Source organism: Oryctolagus cuniculus, chromosome 6, assembly GCF_964237555.1.
Source record: "Oryctolagus cuniculus chromosome 6, mOryCun1.1, whole genome shotgun sequence".
Classification (NCBI taxonomy): Eukaryota; Metazoa; Chordata; class Mammalia; order Lagomorpha; family Leporidae; genus Oryctolagus; species Oryctolagus cuniculus.
Window position 1 is genome coordinate 71,001,249 of NC_091437.1, and position 19,134 is coordinate 71,020,382.

Below are 19,134 nucleotides of genomic sequence, written 5' to 3' on the forward strand. Positions count from 1 at the left end.
GTATCCACCTGCAGCAAAGGCATCCCACATGGGTGCCCGTTTGAGTCCCAGCTGCTCTGCTTCCTACCCAGCTCCCTGCTAATGGCCAGGGAGAGACATACAGCCTGGGAGACAGGAAGTGATATTTCAAACACCTGGGTCCCTGCCCCGCAGGTTGGAGACACATGCTGCGTTGGAGACACTGTACTTGACTCAAGTATTTGGGGACCGAACCAGCAGCTGGAACATCTCTGTGTCTCTGCCTTCCAACCAATGAGTCAGAATTCTTTCAAACATGAAAGCACAGGGGCTGCCACTGTGGCATAGCAGGGAAAGGTGATGCCTACAGTGCCGACATCCCATGGTGCCGCCTGTTCGAGGCCCGGCTGCTCCTCTTCTGATCCAGTACTCTGCTATGGCCTGGGAAAGCAGTAGGGTTTGGCACAAATGGTTTGGCCCCTGCACACTTGTAAGAGACAAGGCATAATCAACTGGCTCCTGGCTTTTGATCGGCTCACTCCCAGCCATTGCAGCCATTTGCAGAGGGAACCTGCAGATTGGAGGTCGCTCTCTCACTCTCCCAGCCTCCCTGTCACTCTGCCTTTAATAAATATATCTTGAAAATAATTGAAACACAAATAATGTACTAAAGGAGTAACTTGAGCCAAGAAAACCAAAGATCAGTCTAGTGGTCATGGTAAAACACTACTACAGAAACCACAGGTGCTCTAAATATATGCCATGATCATGGGAAAGGTATCTCATGTTCCTGTTTAGACAAATAAACCAACGTTTGACAATGTATGCCGAAACTGCGAAAATGTACAGTTTATACTGATATGGATTTGCCTTCTGGAAGCCTGGGATTCTAGGACAGGGTAGGAAGAAAGAACACCGAGTAGGAGCCCCAGTCAAAACCTGCCCATTGAATAGCTAGAGCTCTCCAAGAAGAGCACAACTTCCATAGCTTGTCCATGTTAGGTGAATCTACTGGGAGACGAGCATGGGGAATTGATGACACAGCTTCCTCTCCTTTCCCTATAGCCCTGAGATGCCTCTACACCACATCTCCAGTGTCCTACAGATGAGCAAACCTGGGGGTGGTCCTGGCGACACCTAGAACCCCACAGATCCAAAACACTTGACAAACGCTAAGCAGAAAAACATACCAAAGCACGTCCCAATTAACTGCTGAAAACCACTAGCAACACCAAAACCTTCAAAGATCAAAAATGAGAAGCTTCAGCCTGACTCACAAAATCCTTGAGCTGAAAGACAATGCATCAGTGCCTTCAGAACTTGGGAAAAACCATTTCCAACCTAAAAGTACATACATGTTTTCAATCCTACATTACAGAACAGTAAGATCAAAGCATAGTTAGAGATGCCAAGCATCAAAAACGCTTCTGTATGCCATTGCTCAGAACCTGCCAGAAGATGTGCTCCAGAAAATCAAGGGTGGAGGGGCCTGCACCCTAGCTCACTTGGTTATTCCTCTGCCTGCGGTGCCGGCTTCCCATATGTATGCTGGGTTCTAGTCCCGGTTGCCCTCTTCCAGTCCAGCTCTCTGCTGTGGCCCGGGAGGGCAGTGAAGAATGGCCCAAGTGCTTGGGCCCTGCACCCGCATGGGAGACCTGGAAGAAGCACCTGGCTCCTGGCTTCAGATCAGCACAGCGCAGGCCATGGGGGCCATTTGGGGAGTGAACCAACAGAAGGAAGACCTTTCTCTCTGTCTCTGTCTCTCTCACTGTCGATAACTCTACCTGTCAACTAAATAAATATAAATAAATACATAAAACTTTTTACAAAATCAAGCATGGAAAAAAAAAACTCTGAGGAAAACATGAAATGCAAGATCAAGGAGCACCATCAGCAAAGAAGTGAACACATTCCTAGAATGATGGGGAACAGAAACCCCAGGGTGACAACATCCACAAAGAGAAAAGCATCTTGAATCCACATTGGAGCAACTAGGAGGTGGTAGGGAAACATTCACCAAGAAAATGAAACTGAGAGAAAGTCTGTTAAGTATAGAAATGTTTATGAGACTGTAAGACAATGAAGAAATATGAGGATTCTATGAATGTTCAGCAAAATGACCTAAGAAAGGGTCAATATGGGGAGCAGGTGTTTCACGCATTGGTCAAGATGCCACTTGGGGATGCATACACCCCAGGGCAGAGGGCATGGGTTTGAGTCCTGGCTCCAATTCAGATTCCACCTTCTTGCTCATGTGCACCCAGAGAGGTGGTCAGAGAAGCCTCAAGTACCTGGAGCCCTGGCACACGAGTGCTAGACCCAAATGCAGTTTCAGGCTCCTGGATTCAGCCTGACCCAGCCCTTGGCTGCTGCGAGCATTCAGGGAATGAACCCAGCAGATGGACAATCTCTCGGCCCCACTGTCTTTCACACAAATACGTTTTTTAAAAAAATCCAAGTAACACAACTCATTGTTCAAGAGCATCATGATAATTAGCACTGGTCTTGATGATCAAGATTCCTTATTGAATTACAATGATGTAAATGCTGCATACTCAACTAAGCAAACCCTGACATATCTGTACTAGGGCCCTGGAGGGACAACCAAAGTTCATTGCCTAGTTGGCAGTGGAGAGTCAGGGGGGAGAGAGCTCCATATTTCCCCATGTTGAGAAGCACAGCACCAGCATGTGAGTTAAGGAGCAAGGTGTGGAGCTCAAAAGAAAGCTCTGCGAGTGAAAAGGATGATCCCTGAGAAGGAACGGTGGGAGAAACACCAAAAGGCCTTGATGAACATATGTTATAAAAGAATAGGAGTTTCTGAAACGATCCATTCTTACCTTAGCAAACTCAGAGAGCCTGTCATCACTCGTCAAAGACTGCCGACTTGCACAAGAAGCACAGTCTGAGGGACCCACGGCACCCTTGCCATCTTCAAGCTCGTTACATTCACCAGCACCTTCCCTGTCCCTGTCGAGCTCCCAGTCAGGGAAATGCAATTCACCTAAAAAGGCACAAGTTGCAACTTACTTCATTTCAAATCATTAAATGGTTTACAACTATTTGTATTCTCAGTAGTTAGTATAGCCCTGTTCCTGAATAAAGGTTAAAACTACATTCAGACAGTGAAAAAGTTATCCCTGGCCTCTTTTCTAGTCACTTGGTTTCTCGCATCTCGTAACCCCACCCAATCAAAGTTAACCACATTTGTTAGCTCTTGGATACCCTTGCCGAGTCTCCATTGCCTGTGCAAGTAACTAGCTAACTGTGCATGTTGTATTTACCTCCTTTCGTACAAACCATGATCTTTTTCACTTCACATCATTAAGGTGATTTTCCTTACCACTAAACAGGGAATGCCCTCAGTCCCAAATGTCCTTGTAAAAGGAGGATATTTTCAGCTCAGAAGACCCAGCAGATATCAAAGGAAATAACTCAGCCAAGTGCAAAAGCAAAAAGAATATTGGCCATCTTCTAGAGAGGCTGTCTCTACAAACCTAACTTGTTCATATTAAGCGTAAGTCGCTAATAGGAACGGTGAGGATGAAAAGTTACCAGCTTACTTTGAGTGCATTAAGATGTCTAAATAGTCTAGTTAAGCTATCTCTTTTAAGATTTGGAAAAGTACATGATTTCTACAATTCTTGTCTGTGTCTATCAACTGGGGTGTGTCCTTCAGGGGATGCCTCACCTCAGAAGACCTCTTTGGGAGTGTCCACGGGGACTGATGCTGTCACTGTAATGTACTGGGGAGACGTTGGAGAAACTCTAAAACTTTCTGCAACACACAGGAACGTCCACCTCCTCACGACAGAGGTATCTGGACCCAAGCGATAACAGTGCCAAGACTGAGAAACCCTATTTTCAACTGTCTAAACCATGAGGCAACACAAACTACTCACAGCAAACAAAACTGGTGAAAGTTACACTCCCATCACACATGCACTGTTCTAGTCTTGTCCCAATAACCACAAGTTAGCCAGGCAGTAGTGTGGGTGTAGCATTCGGTAGGAGTTCAGAGAACTGGCTTTGAACTCAAGGGGATCTAACAATGAACCCCAACAGAGTTTACACATCCAAACTCAAGTTGTTACCAATAATACCAGTCCTAGCTCTTAGTCGTTACTGTAAGAAACATTACATCAGAAAGCATTTCGAAAGGCTTGGCACACAGGCTAAGCCTCACAAAAACATCAAAACCTATAATAACTTTGAGAATGAATTCTTCACCCAATAATGAATCCAATATGGAACAAAACCTGACTTTCTGACAACATTAGAAACTTACCATCACTGGCCCCATCTTCTAGACCCAAAATATCCCCGTTCCAAAGCCTCTACATTCTAGAACCGTGTCCATTATCCCTATGTGATTCAGAGTGTGTCTTCACTTCATTTGACACATCGCTTCCATTGGAACTCCAAGTTATGTCAGTCAACACACTGTTACTCTTCGATGTGAGAGTTTCTGACAATGAAAAAAGAAAACACATCAGTATGTCAGCCACTGTGGTCATTTATCTAAAGGAAATTGTAAGCATGCTACTTGCCACAATCACAAAGATACAAAACTCTGACAATACTGAAAGCAATGTCTTATGTCCAATCCTCTTGCCTCAAGTTTGAAGAACAACCTAAGATTCTTTGAGTTAAGGCCAAGTTACAACAAGAAAAAAAAGGAGAACTGGCTGAGATAGATTATCAATTGATAGTAGAAATGAAAGATCTCTGTGAGTGTGATCCCAGGGGAAAGAAGGAGCCATCCAAGAAGGAGGTACCTTCTTTCTCTGAATGCTGGAGAGAAATTCCGCTTGAAGGATGGCCTTATCTAAACAAGGGCAGAGTTTGTGAACTCAAGCGGCATCCATACCCTTAGCAGCTCGTCACAAGAGCCTCGGCTGATCACTGACATCATAAATAAGAGTGTCAATTGTTAAATCAACAACAGAAGTCACTGTGCACTTGCTCTTCCTGTAGGACCTCTGTCCTTAACGTGGTGTACTATGAGAATTCACGGTAACACTAGCCTTCAAACATTACTTTCCACTTTGCATGTCAGTGTGGGTGCAAGCTGTGAAAATCTTTACTGAGTATAGAGTTGGTCTCTATATAAAGATAATTAAAAATGAATCTTCATGAAGAATGGGATGCGAGAGGGAGTAGGGGGTGGGGTGGTTTGGGGGTGGGAGGGCAGGTAGGTGGGAAGAACAGCTACAATCTGAAAGCTGTACTTATGTAATTTATCTAGTAAATAAAAGCTTTCTATAAAAATAGATACTAGATATTAATAAATAGAGCACAGATATAATAACAATAATAATAACAATAATAATAATAGAAAGAATCAAAACAGACTGAATGCTCCAACATGGGAAGTATTGCATATAGCAGCCTCCCAGAATGACAATGACCTCAAATAACACCCTGGCTCAGAATCAACCCTGAAGACATTCTGATGTGGCTAAAACACCTATGAGAGCATGTCAGGCATGGGAAGACAAAACACTGTGGCACACAGGGTTCCCCATGAAGCACTTCTGTGGGTAGACCCCAAGAGAAAGAAGTGGTCATCCACAAAGGATACACTTTATTCAGAAGGCACAAAAGAACTTCCTCTTCCCCGTGGCCCTGTCTAAATATGGAAGGAGTCAGTGGATTCCACAGGCTTCCACAGCTGAGGCAGCTCAGGTCAAGATCCTCAGGTGTTCGCTGATGTGCTAATTCTGAAATTCTCAACAGGGGTCACTGTGCACTGACTTCCCATGCAGGACCTCTCTGCTCAAAGAGTTGAGGTATGTGAGTTAACAGTACCACTTGGTCACAAAGATCTACCACACTTCCACGTGAATGACACCATCTATGGATTATAAGCTAGAAGAATGTCTCATGCTCGCAAAAGTCACACCGCCCTTGGGTTCTTCTCCAAAGTTAACTCAGTCCACCGCAACAGATACTATAGACATACGTAAGTCAAATCTCAGAAAGCCTTACTTTCATTGAATTCAAAAGCACTTTCATCTCTTGTTTGTTGTAAAAACAAGCCTGCCGGTGTTCTAGTGCATAGTAGGGTAATAATACTTCACCAAACATACAGTCTTTTCTCAAAAGCTAGAAGAAAGACTTCTGAATGTACATACTACAAAGAAACCTTGAATAGGGAAGCGGTGGATGCGGATGACCTAATATGATCATTTAAATGTATGCATGTAGGGCAATATTACATTATACCACATCAATATGTACAGCTACTCTTTGTCAACAAATAGAGAAACACATCAAAAAGGAAATACATCATTGTTCAGTGAAATGCATCTCCAAATGCTCACTCTTTTTCATAGAAGTATATGCCATTCCAAAGTTTCCAAATACGTATAGTATTCAGCCCGTCATGTTTTGTTAATAAGTTCTAGGTAAATTCTACTCCTGTCAGAGAAGATGCCCCTAAAGGAGACAGAGGCGGAAGAAAGGTGGGAGGGCTGCTGTGAAGTTAGGTATGGTGGGAGAATCACTATGTTCCAAAAGCCGTGTTTAGGAAATGCATCAAGTTGGTATAGCTTCCATAAAAGGTGTCTGGGAAAAACTGGAAATAAAATAATCCAGGATTCCATGGCTGGCTGTGCACTGTGTAGAGAAAATCAGTGTCTAGAGGGGCTCTTTGCTGTACACCCAGGGCAATGCTCTTTCCTTCTTTTCTCTAGAAGATCCCACTTGGGAAGAAATTATGGACATCTAGTAGTCTATTTTCCTGTCTCGTCTAGTAGTAGAGGGTGCACTGCGCTCCCAACAAATCCAAGGCTGATGCTTGCTTTTGTGGAGTGGGAAGTAAGGGTGTGACAGTCAAGGGATACTCTTAACAAAAGAAACATGGGTTGAGAAGGAATTTAGCCTAATGGCTTAGATGCTTTGATGGTGAGTTCCGATGCCCATTTCTCATATCAGAGTACCTGGTTTTGATACTCATCTCTGGAGCCTAACTCCAGTTTCTTACTAAAATACCTCTGGGGAAACAATGGTTCCTATAACAAGTTCCACGCTATTCACATGGGCGACCTGGGTGGAATTGCCAGTTCCCAGTTGCAGTCTGGCACATCTCAAGGCACTTGCAGGACTGGGAAGTGAATTAGCAGTTGGGAGCTCCTCTCCTCTCTCTCTGTCTCTGTTCCTTTATAATGTTAAGATGGGAAGCGTGGCAAAGGCCCTGCCAACTCGGAAACAAAATGCGTTAGTTATAAATGAAAAGGCTGTTATATTCAGCCACACACAAACCTTAATTCATGCATGGCAAACCAAGATAAAGGAAAAACAAATACCAACTAGGAAAGTGTAGGTGGTCTGCCTAGTATATCAAAACGAAAGAAACCTAACGTACACATTGTTCTTGGAAACGAGGGAGAAATGGCCAACATTCCAACAGAAAGATGGGCAAAGGACAAGGACAGTTGACAGGAAAAGGGACACAAGTGGCTTTTCTTCCAATGGAAAGAGCGCCACCTTTCTCCTGTGCAGGGCAATGCAAATAGAATCTGCACATCTCTCATTTGGCTACAATTCAAGTACTTGGCAGCATATATTGGAATAAGAAGACACTCCTCGAGGAGTGGTAATGAACATGCGAAACCATGCAACCTCTATCAAAGGGGAATCTAGCAATAGAGTTCTACAGTAGATCTGCCATTTGCACTGGCACTGTCACTTCTGGGAGTTAACTCCACAAGTATAGGGGCATATGTGGTTTCTGTGTTTGTGTTGCTAACACTCAATGCCTGAGACTGGATAATCTGTGAAGACCAGAAATTTATAGTTCTCACACCTGGAGCGCCTGGGAAGTCCAACATCAGGGCATCAGCATGCTTTGTCTGATGAAGGTCTTACTATTGCATTGTCACATGGTGCAAGGCTGAAGGCAGAAGGGCCAGGAGCAAATCAGCTGAACACCACATGGAGCCTGTTTGACAGGGACCTCAATCCCCGGTTTCAGTAAGGCCCAGCCACGACCGTTGTGGGTATTTGGAGAGTGAATTAGTGGATAGAGATTCTCTCTCTCTCCGTTACTTTGCTTGTGTCTGTCAATGTGTGTGTGTGTGTGTGTGTGTTGTGTGTGTTTCCACATCTCAAGAAAACTGAACGAAGAATCCATCAAAGCCAACCATTATTCTACAGTGAATACTCTAAAATAGACAAAATTCACAGTCTGCTCAGTTCTTTAGAGGTGGACTAAATGCTGATATCATTTAAAGATGATGGTCCTCTTTCTAGAACACAGAAGGAAACAAACTCACCCAAAGCCTAATGACCCTCATTGTATTTTTATTTTTTAATATCTTTCCTGATTTCCTTGGAAGATTTCTGGGTTCATATTTCATATTTCTTGATTTAGTATAGAAAGGTAGAGTGACAGCGAGGGAAAGACAGAGTAGTTTCCATTCCCTGGTTCACTTCCCAAATCCTGCAACAGCCAGGGCTGGCTGGACTAAGCCAAAGCCAGGAGCCAGCACTTCAATCTGGGTCTTGGAATTGTGTGGCATTTTGTCATCCGTTGGGGCATAGTCTGTTTCACAGGTGCATCTGCAGGCTCTTCTATCAGAAGCACAGAGGAACAAGGACTCCAAAAGGGGATATGAATGCCCCTTGTGGTACTTTAATCACTGGACCAGATGCCCACCACAAGAGTGATGATTTATTCCAGTCGATGTCTGCTAAGTCCTTTGTATGAGAGCAAATTAGGAAAACCTAACGTACACATTGTTCTTGGAAACGAGGGAGAAATGGCCAACATTCCAACAGAAAGATGGGCAAAGGACAAGGACAGTTGACAGGAAAAGGGACACAAGTGGCTTTTCTTCCAATGGAAAGAGCGCCACCTTTCTCCTGTGCAGGGCAATGCAAATAAAAACTGCACATCTCTCATTTGGCTACAAAGCAAAAGGAGAGAAGTCACTTTCCCAAAACTGGCTTAACGCACAGCATCACAATGTTCACCCACAACTTCACTTCAACAATGGCCAAGGGCAAGGACAGACATTTCTCCAAAGACGAACAGCACAAGAGCTATATTGAAAGGACACACTATTATTGGTCATTGGCCATCACAAATCAAGTCTGCAATGAGATAGATACCCCTTCCAAACCACCTCGAGGCTATTCAAATAACCGTGAACCTGCAGTTGCATTCTCAACGAGCTATCTAAAAGAACCGGAAACAAGTTTGAAAAATATTTATCCAGAAGACTTCACAGGATTCACACTAGCCAAAACACAACCACAGCTCCAGTGTCCATCAGTAGATGAATGAATAAACACAATATGGTCTACTCGTATGATGGAATTCAGCATGAAGTAGAATACAAGTACTGATACGGGCTACCGCATAGGCAAAACTTGAAACCATGGTGCAAGTTGAGGGAATCCAGACACAGCAGAGAATAGTTTATAATGCTAGCTCTATGAAACATCTAGAGCATACTCACAGACCGAGAACTAATTGGCAGTTGCAATTGCTGGGGGAAGGGAGACTGGAAACTGGCTACTACTGGGTTTCGAGCTTGCTTTGCAGGTGATGTGATTCACTATTAGATGGTGGCCGAGGCGGTGGTGGGCAGGACTAAAGCTCTCAATAAACTTGCATACAGCCTTTTGGGAAAATTTTTCTGACTGCACCCACCAGTGAACTAGGGCCTCTCTGCTGCTATAGATTGGCTGGTCAAATTATTTTACTGTTTGAAAGGCAGAGTGCCAGAGAGACAGGCAGGGAGGAGGGAGACAGGGAGGTTGATCCAGTGAAACACACGAAAACCCCTTCAGCTGAAACCCCACAGTATCCACTGTGAACCAGACATGTCCTGTCCCCACAGCAAGTAGGAACAAAGTACAGCAGGTGGTATTGAACACACAGCAGGCCATCAGTACCTTTAGAGCACACCGCAAGGTGGGGGTGCACAGGATGTGTAGAAAATCACTCTCTAGGCATGACTGGTAGAAAGGGATACTTTGGTGACTTCAGTGGAAGAACATCTACCAGAGTTGACCAGGATTTCCTTCTCAAGAATTCTAGGTCTTGAATCCTCCCCCAGAGAATTATCAAAAGCGATGCATGAGAATCTACAAATTCGGTAAGACGATCAGGTTTCTCACAAGAAACTTTACAGGCCTGAAGCGTGTGAAAGCTTATCTTCACATAACTGAAGGAATAAACTTCCAACCAAAATGACATCTTCTTATGGACAAGTTAAGGGACAGCATCAGCATTAGACCTGCCTGACAGGGAAGCTCTATTGCCCTCTCCTGGAAGCAAATCGACACTACATGGCAGCAACACAGAACAACCAAAAAGTGGCAAAGCGCCCCAGGGTAAGAGAAAAGGAAAAGACACATACAGGATCTTCACTACCGCCATGGAATAGAAATCACTTTTACAACTTGGAATGCAATTTAAAGTAAAATCACAGAACTTGCAATGACTATACGGATCTCATGTGTATTTTGTAGCAAGTCATTTGGAACTACATTGCTTCTATGTGGATGAAGTGGAAGTCTAAACTAAATGTTTATAGGTGTGAATAGTTTATAGATTCCCATTGCAATGTGTCAGTAGATACCTATAGATGATGCACAAAAGAAAATGAGAGATAAGAAGTCATTAGGAGGGGCTGGCACTGTAGTGTAGTAGGTTAAGCGCCCGCCTGCATCAATGGCATCGCATATGGGCACCAGTTTGAGGCCCGGCTGCTCCACTGCCTATCCAGCTCCCTGCTAATGGCCTGGGAAAGACGTACAGCCTGGAAAGACAGTCAGTGATGATTCAAATCCTTGGGTCCCTGCCACACAGGTTGTTGACCCAAATGGAGTCTGAGGCACTTTATTTGACTTAAGTTTTGGGGGACTGAACCAGCAGATGGAAAATCTCTGTGTCCCTGCCTTTCAAACAAATACATAGGAATTCTTTGAAAACAGAAAGCGCAATGGATGGCATGGTGACATCATAGGTAAAGGCACCTCCTGCAGTGCTGGCATCCCGTATGGGTGCAGGTCTGAGTCCCGGCTGCTCCTCTCCTGATCCAGCTCTCTACTGGGCCCAGGGAAAGCAGTGGATGATGGCCCAAATGCTTGGGCTCTGGCACCCGGTTGGGAGACCCAGAGCAGGCTCCTGGCTGCTGGAATTGCATCGGCACAGCTCCAATCATTGCGGCCATCTAGGGACTGAATCAAGGGATGGAAGAACTCTATTATCTATCTATCTACCTATCTATCTATCTACCTACCTACCTACGTACCTACCTACCTATCTATCTCTGTCTGTCTTCTTCTGCCTCCCTGTAACACTGACTTGAAATTAAATAAATAAATCTTACAAATGTACCCAAATGACTCCTGGCCTCGTTCATGACTTTCTTAATTCCCCAGTCTTATCGGTTGAAGCAGGGAGGACTAGGGCTCTTCCTATTGCTTGGAGGACATGGAAAAGAAAGCAGCTCACCCAAAACTCTAGGGATTACAAGCTAAGTCTAATGCCAAGTCCCTCACTTGACTCCCTAGCGAGGAAAATGATTTCACCCATGTCCTCTGAGATTCTTTCATAAAACACCAAGCAAACCAGACCTGGAAGGAGTCTATTTCCTCAGGCATCCTTAGTATTGCACTCTTCTAAAGAGGCTGGACAATTTGAATGAGCTCAGACCTATTTTCAAATGGATGCCACTCTCTGTGGTCAGAATGAAGCTTCCTAGCCAGTATTTGATCCCCCAGCCCTAGTGATTTTCTGTGAGGTCTTTTGCTCTATCGATAAGGTGGCCTGTTTCTGGGGCCCTGCATGCTGAAGATGGGAGATCTGATGCCAATTTGGGGGCATGGCTTTCAGGTGAGCTCTCTCACCTTCTCCTGGAGTTCTTGGACATGGCTGCTATCATAGCCAGAGACACTGAACCCGTATTCGGGGAAGATGCGCTTTAAGCTGTGACCTCAACATCTCCCGAAGGGGCAGAATCCACGACTCAAGATGCAGTTTAGAGTCTGTTGGGTCCCTAACCTTGGCTTTTCATGGGTCTCCATACCTTGCTTGTTTCTTAGGGGTTTTCCCGAAGGAACATGCTAGAGTGTTTGGAAATGATACGAAAAGGAGGTTTGGGACCCAGCTGTCTGTCTGTCCGCAGGCTTAGGGCCCTGTCTACATTCAAGTCTCTTGAGGGAGCTGAGGAATGGCACTGTGTTTGTCTCCTTGTGTACAGTTAAGGGGATGATATTGTGGCAGCAGCCCAGAGGGGCCTTGGCATATCTTCTTAAGGGAAAGGCTCCACAGAATGGAACTTTGAAGATGTGACCTCACTTCCTTGGTGATAGAACTTACACTCTGATAGCAACAGTCCTTAGCGGCTCACTTGATGGGAGACGTTCAGGAGAAGACCATGTTCTCTCGTTGCTGCCAATCGTTGCCAGGCTCTGGCCTTTTCCGGCGCTTGAGACATTGGCTCCGCTCTCACACTGGGTGTCTGTGGCCTCTTACTGCAAGGCCACCCCAGGGAACAGAACAGCCCAGGAGGCAGCCCCAGGTAGCGGAACAGGCCCGTCCTGGCAGGGGATCACCTGTGACCCCATCTGGGTCTTCTTTGCCCCTCCCTTCACCATGACAGTGGCAGAAGAAGAGGGGCTCTTGCTGCCCAGCAACACGATTCACGTGTTGGAGCCTCCTGTGTCTTGCGTGTTCATACCCTATTTTGTGGACAGCTGGTTGGGCAAGTGGGTGTTGGGGGACCTCCTCTTGTCTTCTGGAGACCTCTCTGGCTGCACAAGGGTACAGAGGCCCTTACTTTCCCGACCTGGGTAACAGAATGCCTCATGGGGGGAATTATTCTCTGTGGGGACAGCCAAGCACGACACTGATGCCTCTGGTCTGGGCTGCCACACACTCTCTTTGCAGAGCTCCACACTGGAGTCCACAGACAGAACACATGAGGAAGCCACAGGCATCGTCAATGGACACGTGAGTCAGGCCAACAACGTGGCTAATGCTGGTGTGGAGGGAGCGAGGGGCCCAGGAGTACCCACATGTTGGGGCACGAGATGACCACGGTGTGCCTAGAACCACATCCTGAAGGGAGGAACGCCCCTGGCTTTTGGCCTCGTGATCTCCCACTCAGTGACTGACCCCCATCCCACTCTCAAAGAAATCTCAGCCCCTTGGCAACTGGGTGTTGGGAAACTCCCTGTTCACACAAGCATCGTGTGTGGCCATGGTGCTGAATGTTTGCCCATCTAGTCCAAGAATCCTGTGCAGTCCTTAGTCAGCTCCACTGCCTTCCAGGTCTTCTCCAAGCTTTAGGACTCAGTGATCCTACCAGGAAGGTTTTCCCACACAAAAGGGCAGAGGGTTCAACCAAAAGGGTGAAGATACCACACAGGACTGGAGCCTGGCCCCCACCTGTTCTATTCCATGGGACGACATTGCCCCTGTGGCCACACTTGCATGGCTGCTGGGAAGCACTGGGATTCAGCTGCATTGCCACGGCAGCGGTGCTGTAGGACACAGACTCACTGTCTCTCACGGAGCACAGTCAGCTCGGCTGCTCAAAGCACAGGAGCCCAGGTTGGGCAGCTCTCCCAACAGGAGTCGCTTGTTCCCATTTCTGGTGGCTGCATGTCAGGGCATGGCCAAGGTGATTTCTCAGGAGGGCTCATTGCCATCTCCATCCACAGTTTCATTTCCTATGCTCCCCTGGGCTTCTCTGTGCTGCTGTCGCATCTGCCAATGAGCACAGCAAGGTAATGGGATGGGGCCCACGCCATTTCTGGGGGTAAGGTCAATCACCTCCTTGCGGACTACTGGCCCAACTGCAGCAGTCACACTCAAGTGCTCTGGTGTCAGAACAACCCCACGTGTGTGTTGGGGATGGGGGCCACAATTCGGCTCTGAAAAGGCAGTGATGCCCTGCTGAGGACAAACTCCAAGGACCAGGCTGGCTGGGGACTGGCTCTACACATGTGTCGTTGTAATGCCTCAAGTCAGGTCACTTGGCAGAACGCCTGTGGTCATTACGCCACAGGCAGACACCTCTGACTATGGCTCTTTTCAGGATCTAGCCTCCCCTGGGGCTTCATATCCTACTCCGCCCACTTGTTTCCATTCTGCAGTCTGGTGGCAAAGCAAATCACACAGTTGCCCTCATTTCTAGCTCCCCCAAGGGGCACGGAATCATCTTTCACTGCTGGCCCCCTCGCAGGACTTTCTCATCCCTCAGTCCCTGTTCAGCCTCTTGGCCCCAACTGGGGTTTTCTCCCAACCCGGGTGTCTGCTCCCCTGTGCTCCCTGGAACTGCCACTGACTCACGTCCTTTCTGGTCCTCCCTAGTATGGAAATGGGTCCATGCTCTACTTGGCAGAGGTCTGTGCCATGCGGACCCTACAGCCAGACACTAAAGAGATGCTGCTGGATGCCCTGGTCCCGGGCCCCCTGGGAAAAAGGATCTGCTACTTCAACACCTTCCTGTGTACATACAGCGACTTCTCCACCATTCCGTATTACTTAGACCAGATATTCGACAGGTGGGTAGCTGCCTTTCAGCACTGCGGTGATGCAGAGATGAATCTTACATGTTTTAGATGACCGAAGCGACTTAAGACATGGCGGGCATGGAACGGGTGCCTTTCTCTGTGGACAGGGCTACTGGCACACTGCGTCGCACCTCTTGATTTCCTTTCTCTGCACCCTCACGAACCAATGTTTCTACTCAGGTGGGAACCGGCCATGTGCCTCTATGGTTGGAAAACCTCCCAGATGGCAATCCTGCTTTCCCCTTTTTCAAGAATCAGAAATGTTTTCTTTCACAGGCAGAGTTAGACTGAGAGAAAGAGAGAATGTGTCCTTCTATCTGCTGGGTCACTCCCCAAATGGCTGCAAAAAGCAGGGCTCTGGGAAGCCGGGCTGAGGAGCCTGAAGCTCTATCTGGCCCCCTCAGGGGTGCCAGGGGTCCAACTACTTAGGCCATCATCCGGCACTTCCCCAGGCTCATTAGCAGGGAGCTGGACACCAAGGACAACAGCCAAGACTTGAACTGGCCAACCCTGATATGGCTTGCCAGCATCACATGTGGGCAGGGGCATTGGAAGCTGCTATGCCTTCGTACCGGCCACATTTCCTACTTGTTCCAGCTGCTCCTGTCCTCGATATATGCACAGAACAGCTGCCCTCAGGGTTGGTAGCAGTTGCCCAGACCCCTCATCGACCTGGCAGGTCTGCAAGGAATCATTCACTCTACACATATATGGGAAGCCCTTCCCTTGTGCACTTTTCCAGACACTTGCCACAAATCCAGTGAACAAAGCATTCAAGGGCCTCACAGTTGTGGGGAATCCGACCCTCACAGCCGAGACCCTATACAAGTCCTGTCCTGCAGCGGCAGAGCTGAGGCTTGCTGACCTCCTCTGGGAGTAGCTGCAACGTCCCCTACTCTGATCACAAGGAGAACCCCATGTCCCACTAAGATGCGGGGAGATTGGGGTGCAGATGCGGCCTTCTGTCACTCGAAAGAATGGCAGGAAAATGAGGGCTGAGGCAAGGCAGAGGCAGACAGTAGGTGCAACTCCAACTTCTGGCCCCACCACATGCAAAGGAAGTGCTGAAGAGCAGTGCTATGGATAGGAGCAGACACGTTCTGCAGAGGAGCGGGCATGTTGGGGCTCACAGACAACACCCACATAGCCATGCCCAGGGCAGTTGCTTCCAGCTTTGCCTACCCTCCCTGACCACCCAACCCAACCCACCATCCCAGGAGCAACCTACTCCCAAGTCTGCTCAGAGCCGGAGCCTAGGGGCCTCCAGCTGAGAAAACCATGGGAATGAATGGGAAGGCACTGAAAGGAACATGAGAAGGAAGCCATCCAAAGGAAAGCTACTGCCGGCAATGCCAGAATCCCTTGTGGGTGTTGGTTGGTGTCCCTGTTGTTGCAGTCCAGATTCAGGACCCTGCTCGGGGGTCTGGGAAAACCAGGGGAACATGGTCCAAGCATTTGGACCTCTGCCACCCATGTGGGAGACCTGGATGGAGCTCCTCACTCCCCGCATGAGCCTGGCCCAGTGCTGTCCACTGCCCATCCGGGGAGTCAAGCAGTGGATGCAAGACCTCTGCCCCGGTGTGTGTCTTTCCCTCTCTCTCTGTAACTCTTGGGATTCACAGTCAAGAAATCGCCTTGGAAAACAGCAAAGCATGGCATTGTCTTTCAGAAGCTAGAGTTCACCGGCAGGCTCCGTGCCCCACCCCACACAGGGAGTCCTGGAAGGGCAGCAAGCAGGGTAAGGTCAAGTCTGACTCTGCTGCCCACTCTCCTTCCCCAGGAACATGGCTTCCTGTTTGCAAAGCTGCAAAGCCAAGTACAAGGCCGAATTCTGCGATCGCGCGGATCTCCCGCTTCTAAAGATGAAGGTCGGATCCAAGCAGGTCCGCTTGCCCAGAGGAGACCTGCAGACCCATGTGTGCTTTCTGCGTGTCAGGATGGCCTACCCAAATCCCACACAGGCAGAAGCAGTCGGTAAGATGCACTGCACTCCGCGAGATTCTCTCGGTGGGCTTTGGGGCTGGAGCCCCTTTAGAGGCAATGGGATCGCGCCTGGCTTTGGAGAGGCCATTGGAAAGTGCTTGATGTTGCTGACCCTTTCTCTTCTCCCAGCTCCTGCTCTATTTGCCAGGCTGCAGTCATGCCAAACACTGGCTTTAGAGCCAGATTCCCCACTGCTCACAGAGCTAGAACCTCTTCTGGAGACAGGATCCATTTCAAAACTGAGGCTGCCACCATGCGCAGAATCAGCACCAAAGACAACTACCAAAGTCTCCTGCGCATGTCCGGGACCTGCAAACAACCAGCCTCGCAAGATGGCTAGCATCACCACATTCCCCGCCAAGCTGCTGGCGGAACAGTTCACACTGATGGACGCGGTGAGCAGCGGGCTTGTCTCGGCAGGGCCAGGCCCGAACACCCCTTTGGCACCAGCCTCCCCACAGCTGCCCCGACCAGAATCCAGTGGCCTGGCTGCAGTTCAGGCTTCAGGTCCCACCACCTATGTGACTGGACCAATGTCTTCACTCCCAAGGCTGCCTTTCTCCCATGGCTGGCAGAGAGGGCACCCAAACCACACCAGCTGCACAGTGACTCTCCAGATCAACTGACATGGGCCTGGCAGAAAGTAGGGCTGGATCTGACCCACAGGGTACTGGACGGGCCTAGGTGGAGGGCATCCAGGTCCACCCACTGCCTTCCCATCTGCCTGCGATGCCACAACTGTCCTGGGTCCTAGCACACATATCCATATCAAACAGCAAGCACCTTGTTGGAGTTGCCACAGGGAGCAGCACTGGCACAGGGACAAGGACTCCAGGGCAGATGCTGTGAGAGCAGAAGGATGAGATACTGGGCGGGATGCCTGGGAGCACACACCTCTGTCTCTTTCCTCAAGGCTTGGGAGGGTTGGGATCTGGGCTGGCAGGAGCGAGGAGACCTCAGTGGCAGAACACATAGCCCAGCTGCTCCCATGTTGGGGAGCTGCATGCCAAACTACCTGAGCTGCAGCTTCGAGCACTGTCACTTGCCGGGGTGGCTGGGCTTCACTGCATTCGAGCTAGGCTGGCTGTGCCCATGGGATACCCTCTTGCCCCCAGGAGCTCTTCCAGAATGTGGTCCCCTATCAGTGCCACAGCTCCATCCGGATCCAGCAGAACAAGGAGGTCAATGCGCAGCTGCCCCCTACTGTTCTCGCTGTCATCATCCACTACCACCACGTGGCCCATTGTGTTACTACCACGTGCTTGGGGGACCCCAGCATGAAGGCAGAGGACAGGGCCCGCGTGGTGGAACACTGGATCAAGGTGGCCAAGGTAAGCTGAGGCTGTCCCAGGGGCTCCCTCTCTGCACGGCAGGGACGTGCCACTTTGCTTCCTCAGCTCTCAGGTGTACAGTCTGTGGTCACAGATCCTGCCCAATCCCTGGGCTCTTGGGATCCACGAAGTGGCCTGATCTCACTCATTTGTCCCAGAACTACATGCTCACTTCCCGCCTAGGCCCCTGACATGGGTTGAAACCAATCTAGCCCATGTGAGCGTGGCTCAAGGGGGTCCCATCACTGACCTGCTCTGGCTCCCTGGCCAACTCTCTGATGCATGAGGGGGATGTCAGCACAGCTGGCTGAGCCTGGCTCAGGTGGGGCTCCAAGCCACCTACCTGCCATTCATCCGCTCCCTGCCCTAGGAGTGCCTGGCTCTCCGGAACTACTGCTCGGTCCACACCATCCTCTGCGCTCTGCACAGCCACCCGGTACGCCAGCTGAAAACAACGTGGGGAGAAGTCTCCAGGTGGGTGTGCATCCCTCAAAGCACCTGGTGGACCCGGGACTACCCTCGGGCCTAAGCACTAATCCTCCAAGACTCACAGAGGCTGGTATCCTGGGACACAGGGAGAGGCGTGGACTGCCGGGGGCAGGGGTGGGGAGCACCATCTTTCAGCGGCCCTGGGACACGAGGACTGGGTTTCTGCCTCAGGATGACATTTCCATTAGTCAGGCACATGTGGCTTCCAAACTACATACTTGTGCCTGTGCACCACGCAGCACTGGACCTGCCTGGGCACTCCAACTCTGTAAACACTCACACACGCACACACACACACACACATACACACACACAATCGAAACAGAAGATACTACCAGGCAGGGTGGATCCTCTGATCTTTGTTCTTAAACCAAAGGGGTTTGATCCACCACCTCACCATTCCATCCAAATATCTCCTGGTTTTCCCCTCACAACAGAAAAAGTGCCAGGAAATTTCAGCGTCTTTGCACACAGGACAAAAAAGTCAACAGAGATGTGCCCATGAAGGTAAAGTGGGGGCTCAGGGACAGGGGTGAGGGCTTGGCAGGAGGGGAAGGGGTGTGGCTGTAAGGGCATCAGGGCAGAGGGGAGCTTTTGGTGTCACTGAAAGTGTGCTTGAAAAGAAAACCTGGGATGTGCCTGCTAGGACAACAGGCCAAGAGAGGGCTGTGTTCACAGGTCGTGGGATGCAGTCGGGCTCAGAGGGCAATGGGAATGGGCTGCAGCAAGAGCAGCTTGGCTCTCAGAGGGGGCTGTGAGCACCCACAGGTCTCTGGCTCCCATGCTGTTCCTGCTTCCCCCAGGCTGTGAGGTGGATGCGGCAGCAAGGGCT

At 48.9% G+C, this 19,134-nt stretch overlaps 1 protein-coding gene and 1 long non-coding RNA gene across 51 annotated transcripts in view; one reads left to right on the forward strand and one right to left on the reverse strand.

Annotated features, from left to right (window-relative positions):
- Window positions 1-19,134, reverse strand: part of LOC138850245 (uncharacterized) — a 514,649-nt gene that overhangs the window by 65,530 nt on the left and 429,985 nt on the right. For 49 of the 50 annotated variants that reach the window (XR_011389934.1, XR_011389944.1, XR_011389950.1 and 46 more), the window contains 2 exons: window positions 4,247-4,426; window positions 2,799-2,962 (listed from right to left, as the gene is read on the reverse strand). This is a non-coding gene — a long non-coding RNA (uncharacterized lncRNA). The remainder of the gene's footprint in view (window positions 1-2,798; window positions 2,963-4,246; window positions 4,427-19,134) is intronic. The other variant, XR_011389946.1, reaches the window with a different exon arrangement.
- On the forward strand, window positions 12,008-18,287 carry LOC138850227 (ral guanine nucleotide dissociation stimulator-like). The gene is made up of 5 exons (XM_070076530.1): window positions 12,008-12,500; window positions 12,869-12,931; window positions 14,297-14,490; window positions 16,280-17,813; window positions 18,184-18,287. Exons 1-4 carry the CDS (start codon window positions 12,333-12,335, stop codon window positions 17,106-17,108), a joined length of 1,254 nt encoding a protein of 417 aa, XP_069932631.1. The 5' UTR covers window positions 12,008-12,332; the 3' UTR covers window positions 17,109-17,813; window positions 18,184-18,287.